The sequence below is a fragment of the Hypanus sabinus genome, chromosome X1, assembly GCF_030144855.1.
Source record: "Hypanus sabinus isolate sHypSab1 chromosome X1, sHypSab1.hap1, whole genome shotgun sequence".
NCBI lineage: Eukaryota > Metazoa > Chordata > Chondrichthyes > Myliobatiformes > Dasyatidae > Hypanus > Hypanus sabinus.
The window spans coordinates 40,281,728-40,301,270 of NC_082738.1; the positions used below are offsets into that span (position 1 = coordinate 40,281,728).

At 39.4% G+C, this 19,543-nt stretch overlaps 1 protein-coding gene across 1 annotated transcript; it reads right to left on the reverse strand.

Moving 5' to 3' along the window:
- Positions 1–3,421: 3,421 nt before the first annotated feature.
- LOC132384846 (male-specific lethal 1 homolog) lies at positions 3,422–19,148 on the reverse strand. Its single transcript, XM_059956427.1, has 8 exons — positions 18,394–19,148; positions 16,246–16,469; positions 14,706–15,085; positions 12,442–12,506; positions 8,509–8,576; positions 6,055–6,179; positions 5,562–5,634; positions 3,422–4,721 (listed from the first exon to the last, which is right to left on the reverse strand). The coding sequence occupies exons 1-8, from the start codon at positions 18,862–18,864 to the stop codon at positions 4,631–4,633; spliced, it is 1,497 nt and encodes a 498-aa protein (XP_059812410.1). The 5' UTR covers positions 18,865–19,148; the 3' UTR covers positions 3,422–4,630.
- Positions 19,149–19,543: the final 395 nt, after the last annotated feature.

The following is a 19,543-nucleotide window of genomic DNA, read 5'->3' on the forward strand; positions in this document are numbered from 1 at the left end:
AGGACTGGTGTGTTTTCCTCCGACTTTCCCTTCCTGAAGTCTACAGTCAATTCCTTGGTTTTACTGATGTTGAGTGCAAGGTTGTTGCTGCGATACCACTCAACCAGCTGATCTATCTCACTCCTGTACGCCCCCTCGTCACCATCTGAAATTCTGCCAACTATAGCTGTGTCATCAGCAAATTTATAGATGGTGCTTGAGCTCTGCCTAGCCACAGTCATAGGTGTAGAGGGAGTAGAGCAGTGGGCTAAGTGCGCATCCTTGAGCTGCACCAGTGTTGATTGTCAGCGAGGAGGAGGTATTATTTCCAATCTGCACAGCCCTGTGAGGAAGTCAAGGATCCAGTTACAGATGGAGGTACAGAGGGACAGGTTTTGAAGCTGTTTTATTAAATCTGAGGGCATTATGGTGTTGAATGCTAAGCTGTAATCAATAAACAACAGCCTGGAGTAGGCTTTGCTATTGTCCAGGTGATTAAAGGCCCAATGGAGAGCCAGTGAGACTGCATCCGCTATGGACCTATTGTGGCAATAGGCAAATTGCAGTGGGTCCAGATCCTTGGTTTGGCAGGAATTGATTCTGGCTGTGACCAACCTCTCAAAGCACTTCATCACAGAAGATGCGCTCACCCTGCTCTTCTTGGGCACTGATATGGCTGTTGCCCTTTTGAACCAGGTGGAAATCTTTGACCCTTCATGCATCCTGATGAAGGGTCTCGGCCGGAAACCTTGACTCTTTATTCCTCTTCATAGATGTTGCCTGACCTGTTGAGTTCCTCCAGTATTTCATGTGTTTTTAAAGCCAAATTATTTTTCTGCAGTATTTAGATATTTATTCAGATAAATATTTGAAGGAAAGGATGGTAACCTTTAAAACAGCCTTATTCTGTGCCTATTGGCCAACTCAAGTGTTGCAAAACTACTTTGCAGTGGTGCTAACGTTGGCATGTAAATACATCGTTACTGTTCCTCAGAGACAAAATTCAGGCAATTTTGCGCAGAAATGTGATACCCCTTTGCATTATTAAACGCACCCGATTTCTTTATAATATGCACAAATGTTCCGTTCATCTTATTTTTTTAATTGTTGAAATCGTTTGTGATTTCACTTAAAAACGGGGAAGAAGCCTTTTGTTTATCAAGCACGTATTATGAAAACTGATGGCGTACTATGCAAGTGGTTCCGTCCATATTTTTTTCAACGCAGGGAGTGTGATTTCAGTGTAACTAAAAAAAAGACTCGTGCGTGTGTCCCCGTGACTAGACTGGCACCGCAGGCTCCAGGGTGTGTTACATAAATCATTACCTTTGTTTTTCTGCTTTTATGTCAAGCAAACACCGCCTAATTTCGCAAATATATAGTTCAGAAAAATAGTAAGTGTGCAATATTTTTAAAGTACACCAAAACACTATGCGATTGGGAGTTTCCAAATACTTTTATAAATCTGATTGCAAGATTAAAACTCATGAATACGTTCGGGGCGGGGAATCACGTTGCAATGCAGAATGCAGAGTGTGGGCTTGTTAGGAAAACGCTAATTTGAATGTAGGTCATGCTGCCAGATTCCTGCTCCTGCTAACCTACTGTTCGCGTGACTTGCATAAAAAAAGTCTCAGCAACATATGCACTAAAGTGAGGGTGTTGCTAAAAGCAGCGGCATGCGCTAAAAGCAACCCAGTCGGTTTCACTTCACTAGCAGAAACCACAGTTGAAAGACTAACGTTGCAGCAGTTTTCGGCAGACTGCCCAGTTTCAGGACCTTATCACTAGTGCAAAGGAGGTCAACGATTTATTTATTCATTGTGTCTGTGGCTGTTTTCGCAATGCACATTAATAACGTGTCGTTTTTTTTGCGGCGTATTTCTGAGGTTTCCGGAATTGCTGCTCAGTCCCCATAATAGTGATCTTATAATAAAGCTCGGCGATTTTAAATGAGCAAACACGAACCTTTTAAGGAGATGTTGCGTGTGCTTTCGAGAGCAATAATTACTGACCATGCCCCAGACAACGTGAAGACATTTCAAACATATAGGGGGATCGCTGCTCAAACGTGGCTGAGGCATGTGAGATAACTCCTTATGCGCTAGTTTTCCGTTAGTGATTACAGATTGGTGCAGAATATAGGTGCTTCATACATAATAAAGAGGACAGTGGGCGTCTGTCCGTGAATCACAGCGCGGAAATCAAATCGAGTTTTTAAACCTTTTGTGCTTCTCTACATTAAATTACACTGCTAAATTCCGCAGGCAGCCATTCCTAATTTCCGTTTGGGAGGGAGCTTGGTGAAGGACACAGAAATAACAAGAGCTGCCATATTGTAATAAACACCGATTAAAAAACATTTAAATATATTTAGACTACTCAGTCGTTCCTATCCAATTCCTTTAAAAAACTAAGTTTATTGAAAATAAGTGATTTTTAAATTATACAGTTTAATGTTGCCCATTTTATTTTACAAAGAATCAAAAATCCGAAACGTCGACGTTTTCTCTTTCCAAAACCTTCTAACTAGCATTTTCTACTTGAGTTTCGTATGTCTAGCATCTGCAGATTTTTTTGAGGAATATACTGCTTTAAAATTAACTAAAAACTACATCCTCACTATGGGGGGCAGGAGGAGGGAGAGACATACAAATTGTACTCATGACTTTCTTGTGAATGAGTTGATACTCAATAGGGAGTGCTAAAACAAATTAAGCAATGTCAAAATTCAGTTTATTAACTAGGTTAAGCTTCTGCACATGCAGTCTGGGCTTTCAGTTCCTACTGCAACCCCTGGCTGAATGCACATACAGATACTGGGTTGGGAAAGTAGTTCATGTGGAAGTTTTGAATAAGAGGTAGCTTGCCAGGATGCCTCCAGTATCTGTCTCAGCCTGAAACATCAACTGTTTACTCATTTTCATTGATGTTGCCTGATCTGCTGAGTTGCTCCAGCATTGTGTGTGGAACATCTGCAGAATCTTTTGTTTGATAACTTTAGGCTCTCAGATCAGGCAAAACAGAGTAAACAGTTCACATCCACAGTTTTATTTCAGATTTTCACTATTTGGTCTTTGGATCATCAATGAATCAGCTGTGATAGGTAATTGATCAGCAGTAGTTTGGCTTAATCACCCAAATCTAAACTTTCTGGGATCACAATTCAGCACACAATTTGTAAGAGCAAATACTGGAGGAAACCTAGTGCTGAAAAATGTGCATATTGAAATGAAATTGTTACATTTTTGAAGTAATTCATTGTTGCTTGAAGTATTTACGAATGTACCAAGCTTCAGAGTGCATTTTAGACTAGATACTTTCTCCAAAATGTTATTTGCAAGAAAGCCAAACAGCCCGTGATTTGAACAGCATGCCACAGAATAAGCTTTTGATGCGCTCATATCAAATGACACATTCCCGATAATAATTCTGAACAAAATAACAAGTTACCTGCCATTTTTATTTTCTGCATTCACCAAAACGTGTTACAACATTCAAACTGGCGAACTTCCACCCCCACCCCCCCCCCAAATAAGAAAAAAGCAGAACTACACAGGATCCTTCATGGTTTGCTTCTTTTTTTAACCCCTCTCTTGGTACAAAGTTGATTGGACTGGGATAACAGTCTGTGATGTGATATATTAGACAAGCTGGATATGGCAAGAATCAAAACATGAATCATAGCATTGCTTCATTCAATGGTTCTCAGTTCAGTGAGGTAAAGCCAAAAAATGGAAAATTTTTCATTCTTTGCAACCACTACAGTGAATTTCTTGTATTTCACCTGCTGCACATGCTCCTTTTTGTCCCCTACCTCCTTCCCCACCCCACCCATTCCAGCATATTCACCCACTGACCCCCGAGATTGTGTCTAGATTTTGAGCAACTTCAAATCTGACCTGCTCGCTTGGGTACAGATTAATACAAGTTGCTGAAAGGGCATGCCTTCCATAGTTTATACTGTTTTCTCATCAGTCTCAAGACGTTGCTGTCTCTGGCCCTGGACCAACTCCTAGTGGAAAGGCTGTATGTGGCTCAAGATGAGAAGGTAGATATTTACATCTTCCACTTAAACTCTGGAATCTGGGCTAGAAAAAGTGTTAACAGGAACAGCAACACAGCACATTGAATTAGTCAACATTGCCCCAGATTACCAAGTTTGAACTAGAAGTTCAATAAACTGATGACAGAAACCACTTTAAGAGTGTATCCTGGTTAACACATCAAGGCAGGTATTATTTGAAAAAAAACATAACTGATCTAAGAAATAAGGGCTATTTGCAACATCTTTACATAACGTTTTTAAAAAAGGTGCAAGATTATTGTACACAATCTCAATCTTTTTCTGTACATGACCAAATTTGCAAAAAAAGACAAACTCACTGTCAGAATTCAACAGACAAAAAGAAAAATAATAGTTTTTCACTTCAGTAAGAGAAACAAAAGTATAAAGGCAAGAAATTAGGTCTATTTAGTTATTCATATAGTGACAATCAATTATAAACACCAATATAAACACTGAGCAAGATACCCAGGCAGATGGTCCTTTAGAAGACCCCCAGTTCTCTGCCTGTTTGCATCCAAGTGCTGGCTTGCAGTACAGTTTATAAGTTGGGCAGTATACAAGTCAAATTTCTGTCCCAAGCATCTATTTCCGACATGTTCGATGTGGTGTCTGTTTTTTCTGCATGTCTATCCTGCACCTGCTACGCTCATCCAACCAGGGCAATTCAAAGTTCCTGCAAGGAGGAAGAGAGGCAAGTTACAGAGGGATTTCAACAGTCTTACCCTTTAGTAGCTTTTAAACCCATTAAAAAAAACTCATTTTCACATTACTTATTGTACCTTCCAATGAGATGCTAATATATCCAAGAAGTGATTCCTGTGCCACCTGACACAGGACCTGGTGATTCTGAAGATTTGATAAAATGGATGCATGGAGAATACGAACTATACTTTGATGGCTTTCTTTATTCATTTCATTTGTATTTTGGGCATTTGCTGTTTTAATAAAAACAGGAACGTATCACATGCTCAAAAATTAAGTACATCTTTTAGTCTGTTTTCATGCAAAAGTCCTATCTAATACATGAATTTGAAAGCATTTTCATTGTTTCCATCAACAATATTTCATGCCTGCAATGTTCTACCACTTCTGTTTCACATTAGTTTCAGTAGTTCAAGGCTTTGCCTTTCCACCATTTTAATTTCAAGCTTTCTGTATGCTATTTATTCTGCTATATATGCCGAGTTTTCTGACCGACTGAAAAGCAACATTTCTTAACCTCTTACCACTAGGGCACTGCATTAATTAGTGACATGGGTGGGGGGGGGGGGGGAGGAATCCAGTGCCAATCCATATTAATTGTCATACTAATTCATTCACATGATGACTGACGCATGCACTCTATAATTGTGGAGGGAGAGAAAGCAGCAGCATTTCATTGGAGATTAAAATAGAGACACAGTAGAGAAAATTACACATTCATTAGAATTTCAATTGTATTGAAACATAACCAAATTAGTCAGACTGAACATTACATTAGTGTCAGATTATTTTTAATACAGTGGAAACTTACTGTTGTGACAATTTTGGTAAAGGTCTCCCAAAAGCTACCACAGGTAGAAACGGGGTAATTACCAAAGATTCCACTGCAGAAGAGGAAAAAAAAAGTTATTTCACTGTGCAAAAAGACAGTATCTACTTTTCAAAGTAAATTTCAATTCTGTACGAGGGGAAGGTCATATGTAGATCACCTAGAACTTGAGCACAATTCAGAAAAGTTTATTATCACTGTTGTTAGTCATTAAATTTGTTTTGTGGCAGTGGTACAGTGTGAGAAAAATTACTAATTACAAAAAATAATGCAGTAGCATCAATGGATCATTCAGAAATCTGATGGTGAAGAGGAAAATACTTTTCCTAAAACCTCGAGTGTGGGTCTTCAGGCTCCTGTACTTCCTCCTTGATAGTATGAATAAGAAATGTCCATTTGTGAAGTTTTTCCACCTCCTACATACCTACAAGTTGATATTATCTATGGTAGTTTAAAATTAAATATTTAAACCTACCATCATCGGGTTCAGGGAAAAATGACAAGATTTCTGGCTCTGATTCCTGAATTCCTTTCTTTTTGTACATTCGCAGTTGCAAACGTTGCAGCAGCCTTTGTTCTCTGATCCGCTGAATATCCCACCTGAAGAAAAAGTGACACAAACACCGAAAGTGCACGATTTTTACTTGAAGTTATTCTGTAGTGCCTGAAGCAATCTTATGGTTTCTCACAGGGAGAGAAGTAATTTTCTTTGCATCAGCCTCTATAAACAATTACATAGGTACCTTTAGACTTCTGAGTGCATACATGCAGACAAGTTTATAATAACTAATGCTGATGGACATTACTTTTACAAATGAAGTCCAAAAAGCTACATCCTTCAGCAGTAATAGGACATTTATTAATGCGATCACAGGAATGCACAGTACTGTAATCAAAATCCAGAATATTGATGAAATAGTAAACTACTTCTCAAACAGTTATAAGAGCTAACTGGAATACAGAAGTCTTACTTTATCAACAGCATATTCCAGCTGGTCAACCTCAAGTTTTTTTGGCAGTCTTTAAAACCTACTTGGTTTGAATAAGTGGCTGAATACAACAAATGAATACATAAATTCATGATTTTAAAAATGTAACATCTCAAGTGTCACCCATATCCTTTACGAAGAGGATAACAGCTTGTGTATGAAAAACTAGATTTAATGTGTGTGTAAGTGACCTTCCCTAGAAACCTGAATTGCTTTCTGCATTTGTAAAATAAAAGTAGGACAAAAGAAATAGGGCTTTCCCCAATCCCCAGTGGACAAGTGTACTAGTTCTCAGCCTAGCCTTCAGACCAAGTGTTCCCTATTAGTGGAATTTACAGCTACCTGAAACAGATTACACTACTACTTTAAGCAAACCTCCAGCTTGACTGCAAGAGAGTAAGACTTGATTTTGGATATCTGCAGGCCAATTCTCCCCGTGATTGAAGGTGCAACAAAAGAAAGGGGGGGGGGGGATCTTAAGATCCATTCCTCCTTTAAAAAAGTGTCCTCCTGCAATAAAAAAAAAATCAGTGGATGAAATGATTACCCTCAAACAGAAATCACAGGGCTCAAATCTGCAGCCTTTGCGATTGCATTGGGCTGCAAGATTGCTCAATATTGTGATTCCACCTACCCATGACAGTATTGGCCAGCTACAGATGGGTTGACTTCATGAAGCACGAGTGTTAGGTCTGGGTCTTTGTGGTCCTTAAATCATACAAAATGGAAATGGGCCTTCCAGCCTCTGAATGCGAGATAACCACACAGCACCCAACACTAATCCTGTTTTTTTTCTCCCCACTTTCAACTCCCCATTCCACCCATAAATTACAGGCATTTTACAGTGGCCAATTAACCTGGACATCTGCGCATCTTTTGGGATGTGGGAGGTGACTTCTTGATTTAAAAAACACATTTATATGTTACAAGAGACATTTGGGGTAACACTGGGACGAGACAGTTAACATAACTGTTTGCAGATAGCAGCTGCTATCTGCAGGGAGTCTTACACTCCCCCCACCCCACAGGACACGTTTCCTCTGGGTGCTCCAGTTTCCTCCAACTTTCCAAAGATATATAGGTTGGTAGGTAAATAGGTCACAAATAATTGGGCAGCATGGACTTTTTGGGCTGGAAGAACTCGTTACCATAAGACACAGGAACAAAATTAAGTCATTTGGCCCATTGAGTCTACTCTACCATTCCATCATGGCTGATTTATTATCCCTCTTAACCCCATTCTCCTCTCTTCTCCCAAAGACCTTTGACACCCTTACAAATCAAGAACTTACCAACCTCTGCTTTAAAATCAACCCAATAACTTTGTCTCCACAGCCATACTTGGCAATGATTTACAACCTGCTGGCTAAATAAATTGTTCCTCATCTCTGTTCTAAAGGGACATCCTTCAGTTCTGAGGCTGTGCCCTCTGGTCATAGACTCACCCACTATAGGAATCATCCTCTCTGTGTCTATTCTATCTAGACCTTTCAATATTCAATAGGTTTCAATGTTATCATGCTGTATCTCTAAATTTAAAGTTAATTAAAAACATGAATAGCTATGTTTTGAATTATTTCCAAAACAAAAAGTTCAGAATGCCCATTAAAGTCAATAGAGTACTCAATCTCATGTTGTCTCATCTAGAGTCAGCAAATGCAGCATCACAGACTAGAGTTAAAATGCCAGACCACACATTTATTAGTCATTTAGTCTAGCTGGTGATTACTCCTAGTGTGATAGGCAGAAGTGGGGGAAGAAGAGTTGATCAGAGAGGGGTTAAATGACTGGGGAAAGTGGTCTAGACTTTATGGAGAAAACGGTGTGCTGGGTTGTGAGAAATAAATGTATAGTGATCAGTAAATAATCAAAAACAAATTCTTAATTTGGGAACTGTCTACAAAATACCGAGTTCTGAGTTATACTGAGCTCTTACATACCTTTTCCTTCTTTTCTCATCAAGCTCAAGTTTTGCATGTCGCTTTGCAAACACAGAGTCATCTAAATTCTAAAATAAACAAAGCCAGTTAGTAAGCAATCTCTGGTTCAAAGTACTGCAATTAATATTCAGAGCATTCTGCAAGGGTTTACAATTGAACCATTTTCAATTGTGGAAGCCAGAAATGGCCAGTTTTGGAATATTCCCTTTTGCACCTCTTGGGGAGGCTAAACAAGAGAAAGAATAAGGAAACAGGAACTTTAGCTTGGCAAGGTGATATTATGTTACTATAAACAATCTGTATTTAGACCATTTGTGTGGGAAATAGTTATTTACACAAATTCATACCAGAAGTCACGATGCATTTACTTACAGCAAGAAAAATTCTAATGTCCCTTCCTCAACTGTATTTTTGCACAAGAGCATACATAAATATAAATGCACAATGCGCAAGGTGACTAATAATTGCATTCAAAATTAGATACAATGAAGCATTGATTGTTTGCAACTTTCTTCATAGTCAGCCTTACGAAGATGGTACTAATTCACACCTGAAAAATTTTAATAGATATTTAAAATGAGCAATCTTAAATGTCATATATTTAAGAATATAGAGGTCAACAGTTCCTGATCAACTTGTTTAAAAAAAACTCAACAGAAAATAAGAAATCAATTGAATTAAACAGCATAACTTTATCTGGAAAAATAAAGCTATTGTTGTCATCAGTGGAGTCTTGCTGTGAACAAATTGGCCGCAAGTTTTTGCAGAACAACGGCTATAAATCTGAAGAACTTCACTGACTGGGTTGTCCCTATGTCACAAAAATCACTATCACCACATCTTTCTTTCCTTCTGATCGTAAGCCAAATATTTCAGTTCCTGATTGTTACACAATGGCCTCGAAAGTAACTGCATGTACTGCATAAAGTAACTGCATATAAAACTCCAAAGTGAATAGTTAGTCATAAGTGAAACTTTCTGCTGATGTGTAGCAAAACTGGCCTTAATGGAGTTGCCATTTCAAGCAACTCGGACAAAAGGAGAACTGATTAATTTGAAGATTACTATGACAAAATACATCTTGCCAGTGAAGAAATGTCTAACTAGTTAACAGTCAAATTTAAGGAAGTAGAGAACATGCTATCATCCCATGTTTTTAAACCTGCTACATTTTATACACATCCTGCATCAAATTGGGTGATAATGAGGAAAAATTGGTTTTGACTGTTGCTTACTGTATCTATAGATTGGAAATTCAATAATTGAGTTCCACCAACAGACTCCAGGCATTAAATCTTACAAGCCCACTTTAAATTCATCAGCTCAGAAGGTTATGAGGTTACCTACGCAAATTTATAAAAAGGAAGCCTTTGACATAGATAGAAAATATTCCCTCTGGTTGGGAAGATCAGGATCGGGGTTCTCAATTCCAAGTCAAGCTTTTCGGACGTGAAGTTAGGAAATAATTCCACATGCAAGAGATTGCACAAGCCCAGAGCTTTCTTCCGTAAAAGTATGGCTTAAGACCAAATGTTAATCTTAAAATGAGATTCTAGACATTTTACTTAAAATGTTATCAAGGGGAATTTTACAGCATCTTTAAAGCAGAAAAAAAACAGGAGCATATCTGAAGTCACAGAAATTGGATTAAAACAGTTAGATTGGTAGATTGAGGAAAGAGATAAAGACAAAATTTAAAGGAGGAATTCCAGAGTTTTAGGGACTTGACTGCAGAAATCCACAAATGGCACAAGTGATTTAAAAGTCAGGGACATACAAAAATCAAATATTCCAAAAGATTTGGAGGGAGGCAGTTACAAAAACATGGGGGCTGTCAAACTACTGAAAGATCCCTGGAATTTTAAAATTGGGGTACTGCTTGTGAGTAATCGAATAGTAGCTCAGTGAGCAGAGGATGACGAATGAGATTTGGTGTGGTAGGACACAGACAGCAAGCTTGGACATTTGCAGAGGATTAAATGTAAAAGACCAGTTACAAATAGTCAAGTCTGGAGGTAGTGAAGGCACAGATGAGGATTTCAGTGCTGCAGTTTGAGGCTGGGGCAAAGTGGAAACATTTGTAATACTGATGCAGATGTAATCTGAGAATTCCAAGTGACATACATGGAAACAGCAGGATGGGAATACATTAGCAGAAGAACAAGACATCCAACTGTGGTTTTTCTAATATTTAAATTGGAAAGAAAATTTACTTTTCCAGTACTGATTCAGGAAAAACAAGTCAGACAATTCAAATGTAGTAGAGTCACAAGAACTGTTTTCATATAACATTCCCAATTAAGAGTCTAGGCTCTTCATTGAAAACAGTTCAGATCCACAGAGCCAAGTCACAGGCTTAATACATGAAAATTCTATTAGCATCCTTATATCCTAAACAACCTGTTTACTTAAAGGCCTGCAGATAAATACATCTGGAGGAAGCTCTTAATGACAGAATAAATCACCCTGGGTGATTGGTTATGTTTATGGGTCAGACTTGCTCCTACAATATTGCTTCCTAAACCATGGAAAAGGACCAATGACACAAGTTATACTGAATGCAATTTTATTTTTTTAAAAAATCAGAAACTCTAGTACAGGTTATAATGATTTCAGATGAGCCATACCAAAGAGACCAGAGGAATCAAGTAGAAAGTTCATTCCTCTGTTTGGAAAGTGGGTGCTAAATTACGTTAAAAACATTTAGATATAATAAAATTTAACAGATTTTGAAAGGAATTGCTGGGAAAAGAGCTATTTCACCTTTCCCTAGTGGGAATCTAGACTAGGAAAGGAAAAACATCGTCAGTACACACATCTGAACAAAATTGTAATATTGCCATGCTGTAATGGTGTAACAACATATTTCTGCCACTAGAGGCCGAGCACCCACTGCAGACATTGAATTCCTTACACCCAAGTGACCAAGCAAATTGCAACATTACACCACAATCAGCAATCTAAAAAAAATTGTCCATCAACAATCCTTACAATCAAACATTACCCCAACTGGTACAAATACAAAACGGGGGCAGGGTATTCCAAACATCGTATGACAAAAGTATGGAAATATTTTGTATTGAATTAGTCACATTCAACAATGAAAAACAGTGTTCAAAGACTGCAGCAACAGAACAGCTTCACACCCATATGCCCACTAACTAATGCAGGCACCAAAATTGCCAGAGCCACTATGAATGTAGATTGCTAAAATTTAACCTTCTGGGTCAAATGGGCGCAGAAAACCTAGTTTACAAATGTACCAGCAATGATCAATGTCATTAGGCTGGTCTATCTAAAATTTCAAAAACTCTGCTAAACCTGAAAGTTGCCTCTTTTACTTGTTAACAGCAAATTGCCAGTCATAATTCACACAGTAAAATGGATGATATGGATGGGAATAGGCAACTGCTACAGTCAATAGTTGAGGAAATGACCAAAACTACAGATGCTACTACCAAGGAGGCTTATATTTGGTTTGCTTTACAAAGTAATTAGTACAAGTACCCTTCAATACATTAATTTAAGACATCGTTAGAATTTTTTATTTCCATGACTCAAAAGACCATACAAAACACCATACAAAATTAGAAAAGGCCTACAGATCTAAAGACACTGCAGAACCCAAACAGCTCAGCACATCCACCTTAATGTTTAGTAACCATTAATTTTACAAGCCAGTAACTATTTCACAATTATATTAATTTTACACTCCTTCTGGACAGAGGTCAAATACTTGAAGCTTTGAAAAAGGTTAAGTAGTTCTATGGAAGCATCCAGTTACAAAGCAGTTTGGAGGAGTCTGAAACAGATCATTGAGTTACAAGCTGGGACTTATTAAAGGGGAAGATAAATTATGTTAGACCACTTGAAATAAAACAGGAGGAAATTAGATTTTAAAATATCAGATATTTTTGCAGTTTGGTGCTGTACCTCAAGTACTTCATCGGGCTGCAGGTCTATGAGAGGTTCCGCTGAGTGCTCTTTCCAGGATGGTACTACAAAGAGGAAACAAGATTTAAACAAAAAGAATACAAGATTAAATATTCCCTTTGATAAGTTTTACTACAGGATGCTGTGAAACTTATTCATTCAGCACCACCAATACAATCTGGACAGGAATCTAACGCTAATTAAAAAAACTATTTCCTGCCCTTGTTTTACACTTCTGAACCACAAAACCCATGACAGCCCATGAAAAACAAAAATACTGGTGGATGTGCCATTTGTCTTTCTGAAGAGATCCCACCTGCCCTTTCAAGTGAATATATAAGATCCTTTAACACTGTTTTGAAGTAGTGCAGGTGAGATCTCCTCTCATATTCCAAAGATGTATGGGTTAGAGTCAGTAAGTTGTGGGCATGCTATGTTGGTGCCAGAAGCATGGCGACAACTGAGGGCTGCCCCCAGCACATCCTCAGTTGGTTGTTGAAGCAAAATGACACATTTCACTGTATGTTTCGATGTACATGACAAATAAAGCTAACCTTTCTTTAAAAAGTTCCAGCCATTCATCTCAATCATCACTGGAAGAGGAGAATGACCTAGTCATAACATTACTGTATATGGGAGTATGCTGTGAAAATACCAACCACTGTTTCGACTTTCCAACTGTGATTGCACTTCAAACGTGCTTAATTGGCTGTTGAGCAAGTTAGGATGATCTGATTCTTAACTTCCACCCCTTCCCCATTCAGAAGAAAATTCTGACGTTTTACTGCTTAAGTATTGAATGCAAAATATTGTAAACGAGATTTTTGCCCCAGCAAACTTACAATCAAAAACAGCTCAATAATTGAACTAATACTTTTACCGTGGTCATTTATGTGTCAGCAAATTTACACTGACAGATACACACAAATGATCACTAACTCTTGTCTTTGGAAAAGCTGGATATAAACAGTTTCCTGTTTGTAAGCTGAGTCGATGCTGCATTTCTGAGTGCATTGTGAAATCAAATTCCACAGCCTATCTTCCTGGCTGTGGAATTCACTGCATGGCATTTTCCTTCCAAATGCCTCACATCTAACATTGTCTTCAAAGTGGCTTCTGTAAAAGCCCTATTCTCCCAGATTCTCTAAGCAGCAAAGGTTTGTGAATCTGGGATTTGCCAATATTTTTGAATGGCCCGAGAAGCATAAAAAAAGTCTGTCATTGTCTATTTAATATTATAGTGATCTTAATTTACTCCAGAATCTGAGCAAACATGATCAAAATTTTGGTTACTAGATCAAATCTCTAGTCTTGCAGCTTGTTGAAATTAGATTATCACATCTCAGCCACTGTCTGCTCTTAGTATGCTGGGTTAGACAAAGGAAAAGGAAAGGCATTTTCCAAACCTAGAGTTGGCATTTTTAATTGCTATTCAGTGACCCCCAGGGACTAAAGGTGCTTGCGCACTTAAGCCAAGAAGCAATAGGATTGGCCTCAGTCAATAAGCCTTATTGAGCACCAACTGGAGACCCAACACATACTGAATTTTGCTTAAATATGCTGCATTTTGTTTTAAAAACACATTATACAAAGCCAACTGGTGCCAATGGTTATATAACATATGCAAGGTTTCAAAGCTTTCAATAGATATGAAAAGAATTGTTTTATACCAAATGATCTTTACCTTTAACATCTACCTTCCCCCCATTTAAAAGGGTTTTTGCTGCACCTATTAAGTTATTCAAGGTAAAAGAATATCTTGTACTTCCCCTTGTTCCTATTAATATTGGGTGAGTTATACCCAAAACATTTGACAAGCTGTCATAAAATGCCACATAAATAAAAACAGAAAACAGCTGAAATGTTCAGCAAGTCTAGTAGCATCAGTGAAGAGCAAAACATTTGTTTCAGCCATTGATCTTTAATCAGAACTAGAAAAATGTCCTCATTCTGACAAGTTAGCTCTATTTCACTCTTTATAGATGCTATCTGATTTGTTGAATATTCCCAGCACCTTGTTTCAATCATTTCTCCAGCAACTGCAGCCTTTTTTGTTTTACTGTAAATACCACATCAGTCCCGATTACATTGATGAACTACATAAAAAAAAACAGAACCATTTCTCTCACTTTTCTGTTCTGGAATCATTTTAACAATGCTGCAAGAAAAAAAGCACCTACTTAAAAGACTGATTTCTTCCCTCATTATCAGGCCACTTACTGTAGACATTAGGGCCTCTAGATTGTCATGCTCTTTATACTAACTTGCTACAGTTTCTTCTTTCTTGGGTGAAGGTTCTCGAAGAGGAGAGGGTGGTCGCTGGTGCCACCGACATAGGTACATCTCAGTGGTACAGAGGTACGGTTCCTCTTCTATGTCATTACATACAGACTGATCTTTACTGATGGGAGGACCTGGAGTCTTTATGGTCGCTGAAGGTTTGTGGACCCCCTCAGTCTGTGATTTAGTTTTCTCTGGAGTTTCTTTACTTCGCAGTTCTCGTTTTGAAACCTTGTCGGGTAAGGGGCTACTTGAGGCCTGTCGGAATTGAGAAGACTTAGCCAACTTTGTCCGCACTCGCGAGAATTCAGCCGCGAGCTTTTTCACTGGTGCTTTTCTTTCCGTTGTTCCTAACACAGATTTCCTGAAGTAAATACAAGTAGTTTAGTCTTTAACAAAATAACATACCAGAACACACATGCAGATACCAAATACAACTCCTTAACAAGCAAGAGTCAGGAACTACTGTCCTATAGTCATCATGCATAGGAAAAACATCAAAACAGGAATCACTTTCACAAGATAGGAAAATAATGTCATCCTTAAAGCTTCCTCTTTTGCTTGCAAAGTGCAACCACATACTTAAGTTAATTTGTGTAACAATTATTTTTCTCACCGCCATGAAATGAGTTTTCTAACAATCATTAATACTTAAATCCACACAGCTACTTGTGGTTGTACTTTAGGTTTGCTCTTTGACTGGTACTCTGTCTGTAAAGAAATAACACATCCTGTGTTTTGGTTTGGGGTAAGAAATAAGGTTCTCCACTCACTTTTTACTTTTCATCAGGCACCACAATCAGCACGACTGAGAAAGAACAAGAGCTGCAAGAGATAAAAAGCCCAAAAATGCTGGGAGTGGGGGGGCGGTGAAGTCTTATCATACCAGATTAGAAATGCAGGAGAAAATTTCACAAAAACCAGTTTCTTGCCCACTCCGAGTTGAGGAGCAAGCTGGTTTCAATAGTTAGTATGGAATTAGTGTTACAAATGCAAAATTGCTCAAACCAGATTTTTGTCTTTCTCTGTCAATGATTTTAACATACCATTTTAATTGTTACAACTAACTCAATTTTTATTCGCAAGTCCAGCCAATCTCTACTACACCCTAAAAGGGAAACTATATTGAAAGTAACACATGGGGACAAGCACAATGATATAAATTGCCTAGTTTGTGTAAAACATGTTCCCTCAGGAAAAATTGACACCATATGCTACCCCACTAGCACGTGACTACATCAGTTCCATTAATAAATGCTTTATTTTCATAATAATGACACATCAACTGCAATGTACCAGAAGTTTCACATTTTAATTAATTTTACCATCAATATTTGTTTATTAAAAAAAAGACTCATGCAATATCATTGTAATTCTCATTCTAATCTTTATTTAATTTGCTGAGGCAATGAAACAAGAGGAGGAACATTCCTTGTATTTCCACAAATTTGCAATCTACCATACCTTCCTCAATAAAAAAAGTACCAAACTAAACTTGAAATTCCACTTATAAAGCACGAGTACCTTTTGTAACCCTTCCCCGAATGAGTTTCTGTTTGATTGATCTGTGCCTGAACCAGGGGCTGTTCAGGGGTCATCTGGTGATGTTCTGGCTGGATTTTCTCTGGTTCTGTTATATTCTTCTCCTCATTCCCATCCACTGCAGGAATGAATCGATGTTTGTCCTTATCATTCTCTTTTTTCACCAGCTGCATCCTCCTTTCCATGCGCTCAAGACGAGCCAGAAGCTATAAGGAAAATTGAAGACCTCAAAGTATCCTGTATTTTCACTTGTTACTTTATGGTAGGATCAACCAGCTTTAAAAAGAAACCAGCATTGACTTCAACTGAATGGTACAGAGCATCAAATGCCATTTAAACCCCCAATTTAAAAAGTCATTAATTCTGTCCTTGTCTTCATATTTACGGTACAAATACCCAAGTGGACCATACTGTACCCAACAGTACAGAGTGTTAGCTAGCTTTGTCTCCATACAATTAACGTCAGAAAAGTACTTTGCTGCACAATGGGTTGGTGCTTGCAACCCAATATTAAATATGAAGATGAACTCACTAACATCTCATTGGGAGTACCTAGAAAAACATTATGTACCTGATGGCTGATGCTGTCCCACATTAGCTCCAAGTTGCAAATTTAGTGATCCTTTCAATGGGTGACTACTGCTGAAACTCCACCATGGACAGCTGCAAAAGGAGGTGGGTTGGGCATGGGGTTAACAACCCCATCCAGTAAAAACCTAGAGCTATAGAAACAATCAAAAGAAGCTCCAAAGACCTCATCCCTGGGAGGGGAAGAACCTTCACCTAAAAGACTCCTGGGGACAACTTAAAAGACTAGCCCAGGATAGAGGATTCTGGCGAGCTCCTGTTGGCAGCCTATTCCCCAATATTGGTGATGGGCTATTGCTTACTGAAAACACGACTGCAACCATTATAGAATTTTTCATTTAGAACCCATGCTAACAAAGTGATTGTCTTATTAAACAAAATTATTTTTGGCATACACCATTCCTTGCTCCCTCCTATTTTAGGACTCTTTAAATTGGTGGAATGTGCCTTTTTAATTTAAAGCAGAAATAATCCAACACGTTGCAAAGAAAAATGCTCAAATGGAAATGCGAATCTTTAGGATGTTAATATAGCATTTCTTACCTCAATCCTCCTTCTCCCAAATACATCTTAACTGCCAAAATTAAAATACATATGTAGCAACAAAAGATTTAGATCACAAAAATAATTGTACCCAGTGAGTGGAAATAAAATAAGGGAAAAACAAACAATAACTTGTAGCCAGAATCTACAAGCACTATTCTTATGCATTTAAGATTCCAAATGCACTGCTTGTAATACAAGCATGGGATCCAATAGAAATGATGATTAAAATGTTTGTAAGGCAAGATGGCCTTAAGGAAAGAATAATGGTGCATGATTTTATTAAAAATTAACATTTGATAAAAGCAACCTTGGCAATTAATTCAGCATTTTAACAAATTACACAGATGGCAGCACATTGGTTTGTGCTTTATTTTTAGATGTAAAGTCAGGTTTGCGGTTTCTTTTTTCAATGTTGTTAAATATTCAATGGCAAAATAGACAGTGAAACCAAAATGTTTCCCTTGTTTATTTGTGATTGGAACACAACCATTCGGCAGCAGTTCTACACTTATACATACTTGTACATATGAGACATCTCTGTAAGAGATAAAAATACTGAAGAACAGCATGGGCAGTACTAGTAAAGGCTTATCAAAGGAAACATATGAAGAAATTCAACATTTGAAGCCGCCCTTTCGGTTGATTTGTGAAAGAAAGAAAATGGTTCTCTCTTCCAAAGACTTTGAATTACAGGCCAGTCAGAAAGGTAGTCTGAGGGGGGGTAGTGACGTCATTGTTGTGCGCCACTTTGCCCAGCCAGACTGACACTCGCTCGACACCAGTGCAGCTTGGGAGCTGTAGTCCAGCAAGCAACCCAGGTTTGTAGGTCAGCGTGGAAGGAGCAGCTAGGGGTCTACAGTTCCCGGCGCACCCCGCGGCAAGAGGCGACTCCTCTCCCTCCACCATTTTAGCAGATTCTAAGATGGTTCCCCGACACCCCAGCACATTTAACGCCAGTCATTGTCAGAAGCGGCCCCGCCATTTTAGGTTCCTCACCGTCTCTTTCTCTGCTTTCAGCTCGTCGATCTCCCTCTCTTTGAGCTGGAGTTGCTGCTGCTGCTGCTCAATAAGGTCGAGCTGCAGCAGGACGATCTGTTTGAGGCGTGCACTCTGGCTCGGGCCCTGCTGTAGCGGTTGTTGTTGTGATGACGGCGGCTGTTGCTGCTTCTTCACTTTACCCCAGTATAAGGCCTCCAAGCCAGGAACTGGAGCTATGCTCTCGCCAGGTCCCCGTCCGGCACTGTCGCCGCCACCTTCTGCACTGGGCACGGCCGCTGCTCGAGCCCAAGCCGTCCGCACTCCTTTCGCCATCTTGCCATGCTCGCTGCCGTTCACCTTTCGAGCGCCTTTGGTCGGGTTCTCCCCGCCGGATCCCACGGCCTCTCCGCCATCGTGCTCGCTTGCCGTCGCCGCCCGCTTCTCGGCTTCCCCGCCTGGCTGCTTTAACAGGCCTGGCTTCATTGTCATGGCCCGCTGGCCCGCTCCGGGCACAGGCTCCGCGCCGGCCCGCACCTGGCGGGCGGCCTGTCCCCGCTTCCTTCGCCGGCCGATTTCCCCCCCTCGGAGGCTCGGCGCCTCTGCCGGGGCTCGCAGGCGGCGCTGCTGATTTATGTTATTGTCGGGGCGGAGTCGCCCCCTCCGCTGCGGCCCAGCTGCTCTTTATTCAGTGTGCTTTATTATTCATTGATTCATACATGTCTGTGCTTGCCCGTCCCCAGCCCGGCTCTCTCCCTACCTCCCACCCCCACCCGAACCCTAGCTCTTTCTCCCAGTTTGTTTGCCTCCGCATCTGCTTGGAGATTGCTTGCTGACTGCGCAGGCGCTGCATATGTTGAATTTAGGGTCACGTAACAATCGGTGGGCGGAGTCAGTAGTTGAGTCTCTTCGTCTGATGACTGGAGGCCAAGGCAGTGGGTGCATTTAAAGTGGGGGGTGATAGATCCTTCATTTGTAAGGGTATCAAAGGTTACAGGGAGAAGGCAGATGAATGGGGTTGAGAAGGAAAAAATAAATCAGTCATGTTCATATTACCAGCGTAGACGCGATGGACTAAATGGTCTAAGTCCGCTATATCTTATGGTCTTAATATCACTGATTATTGTGAATTTTTTTGTTTTGTGGCCACAGTACAGTGCAAGACATAAAA

Coding starts and splice junctions, on each gene's coding strand:
- LOC132384846 (XM_059956427.1), bottom strand. CDS start 18,864: ATGACAATGAAGCCAGGCCTGTTAAAGCAGCCAGGCGGGGAAGCCGAG. Junction 16,470..18,393: donor TGAAAGCAGAGAAAGAGACG/GTGAGGAACCTA, acceptor TTTTCCTTATAG/CTTCTGGCTCGTCTTGAGCG. Junction 5,635..6,054: donor TTTCCCTGAACCCGATGATG/GTAGGTTTAAAT, acceptor CCTCTTCTGCAG/TGGAATCTTTGGTAATTACC.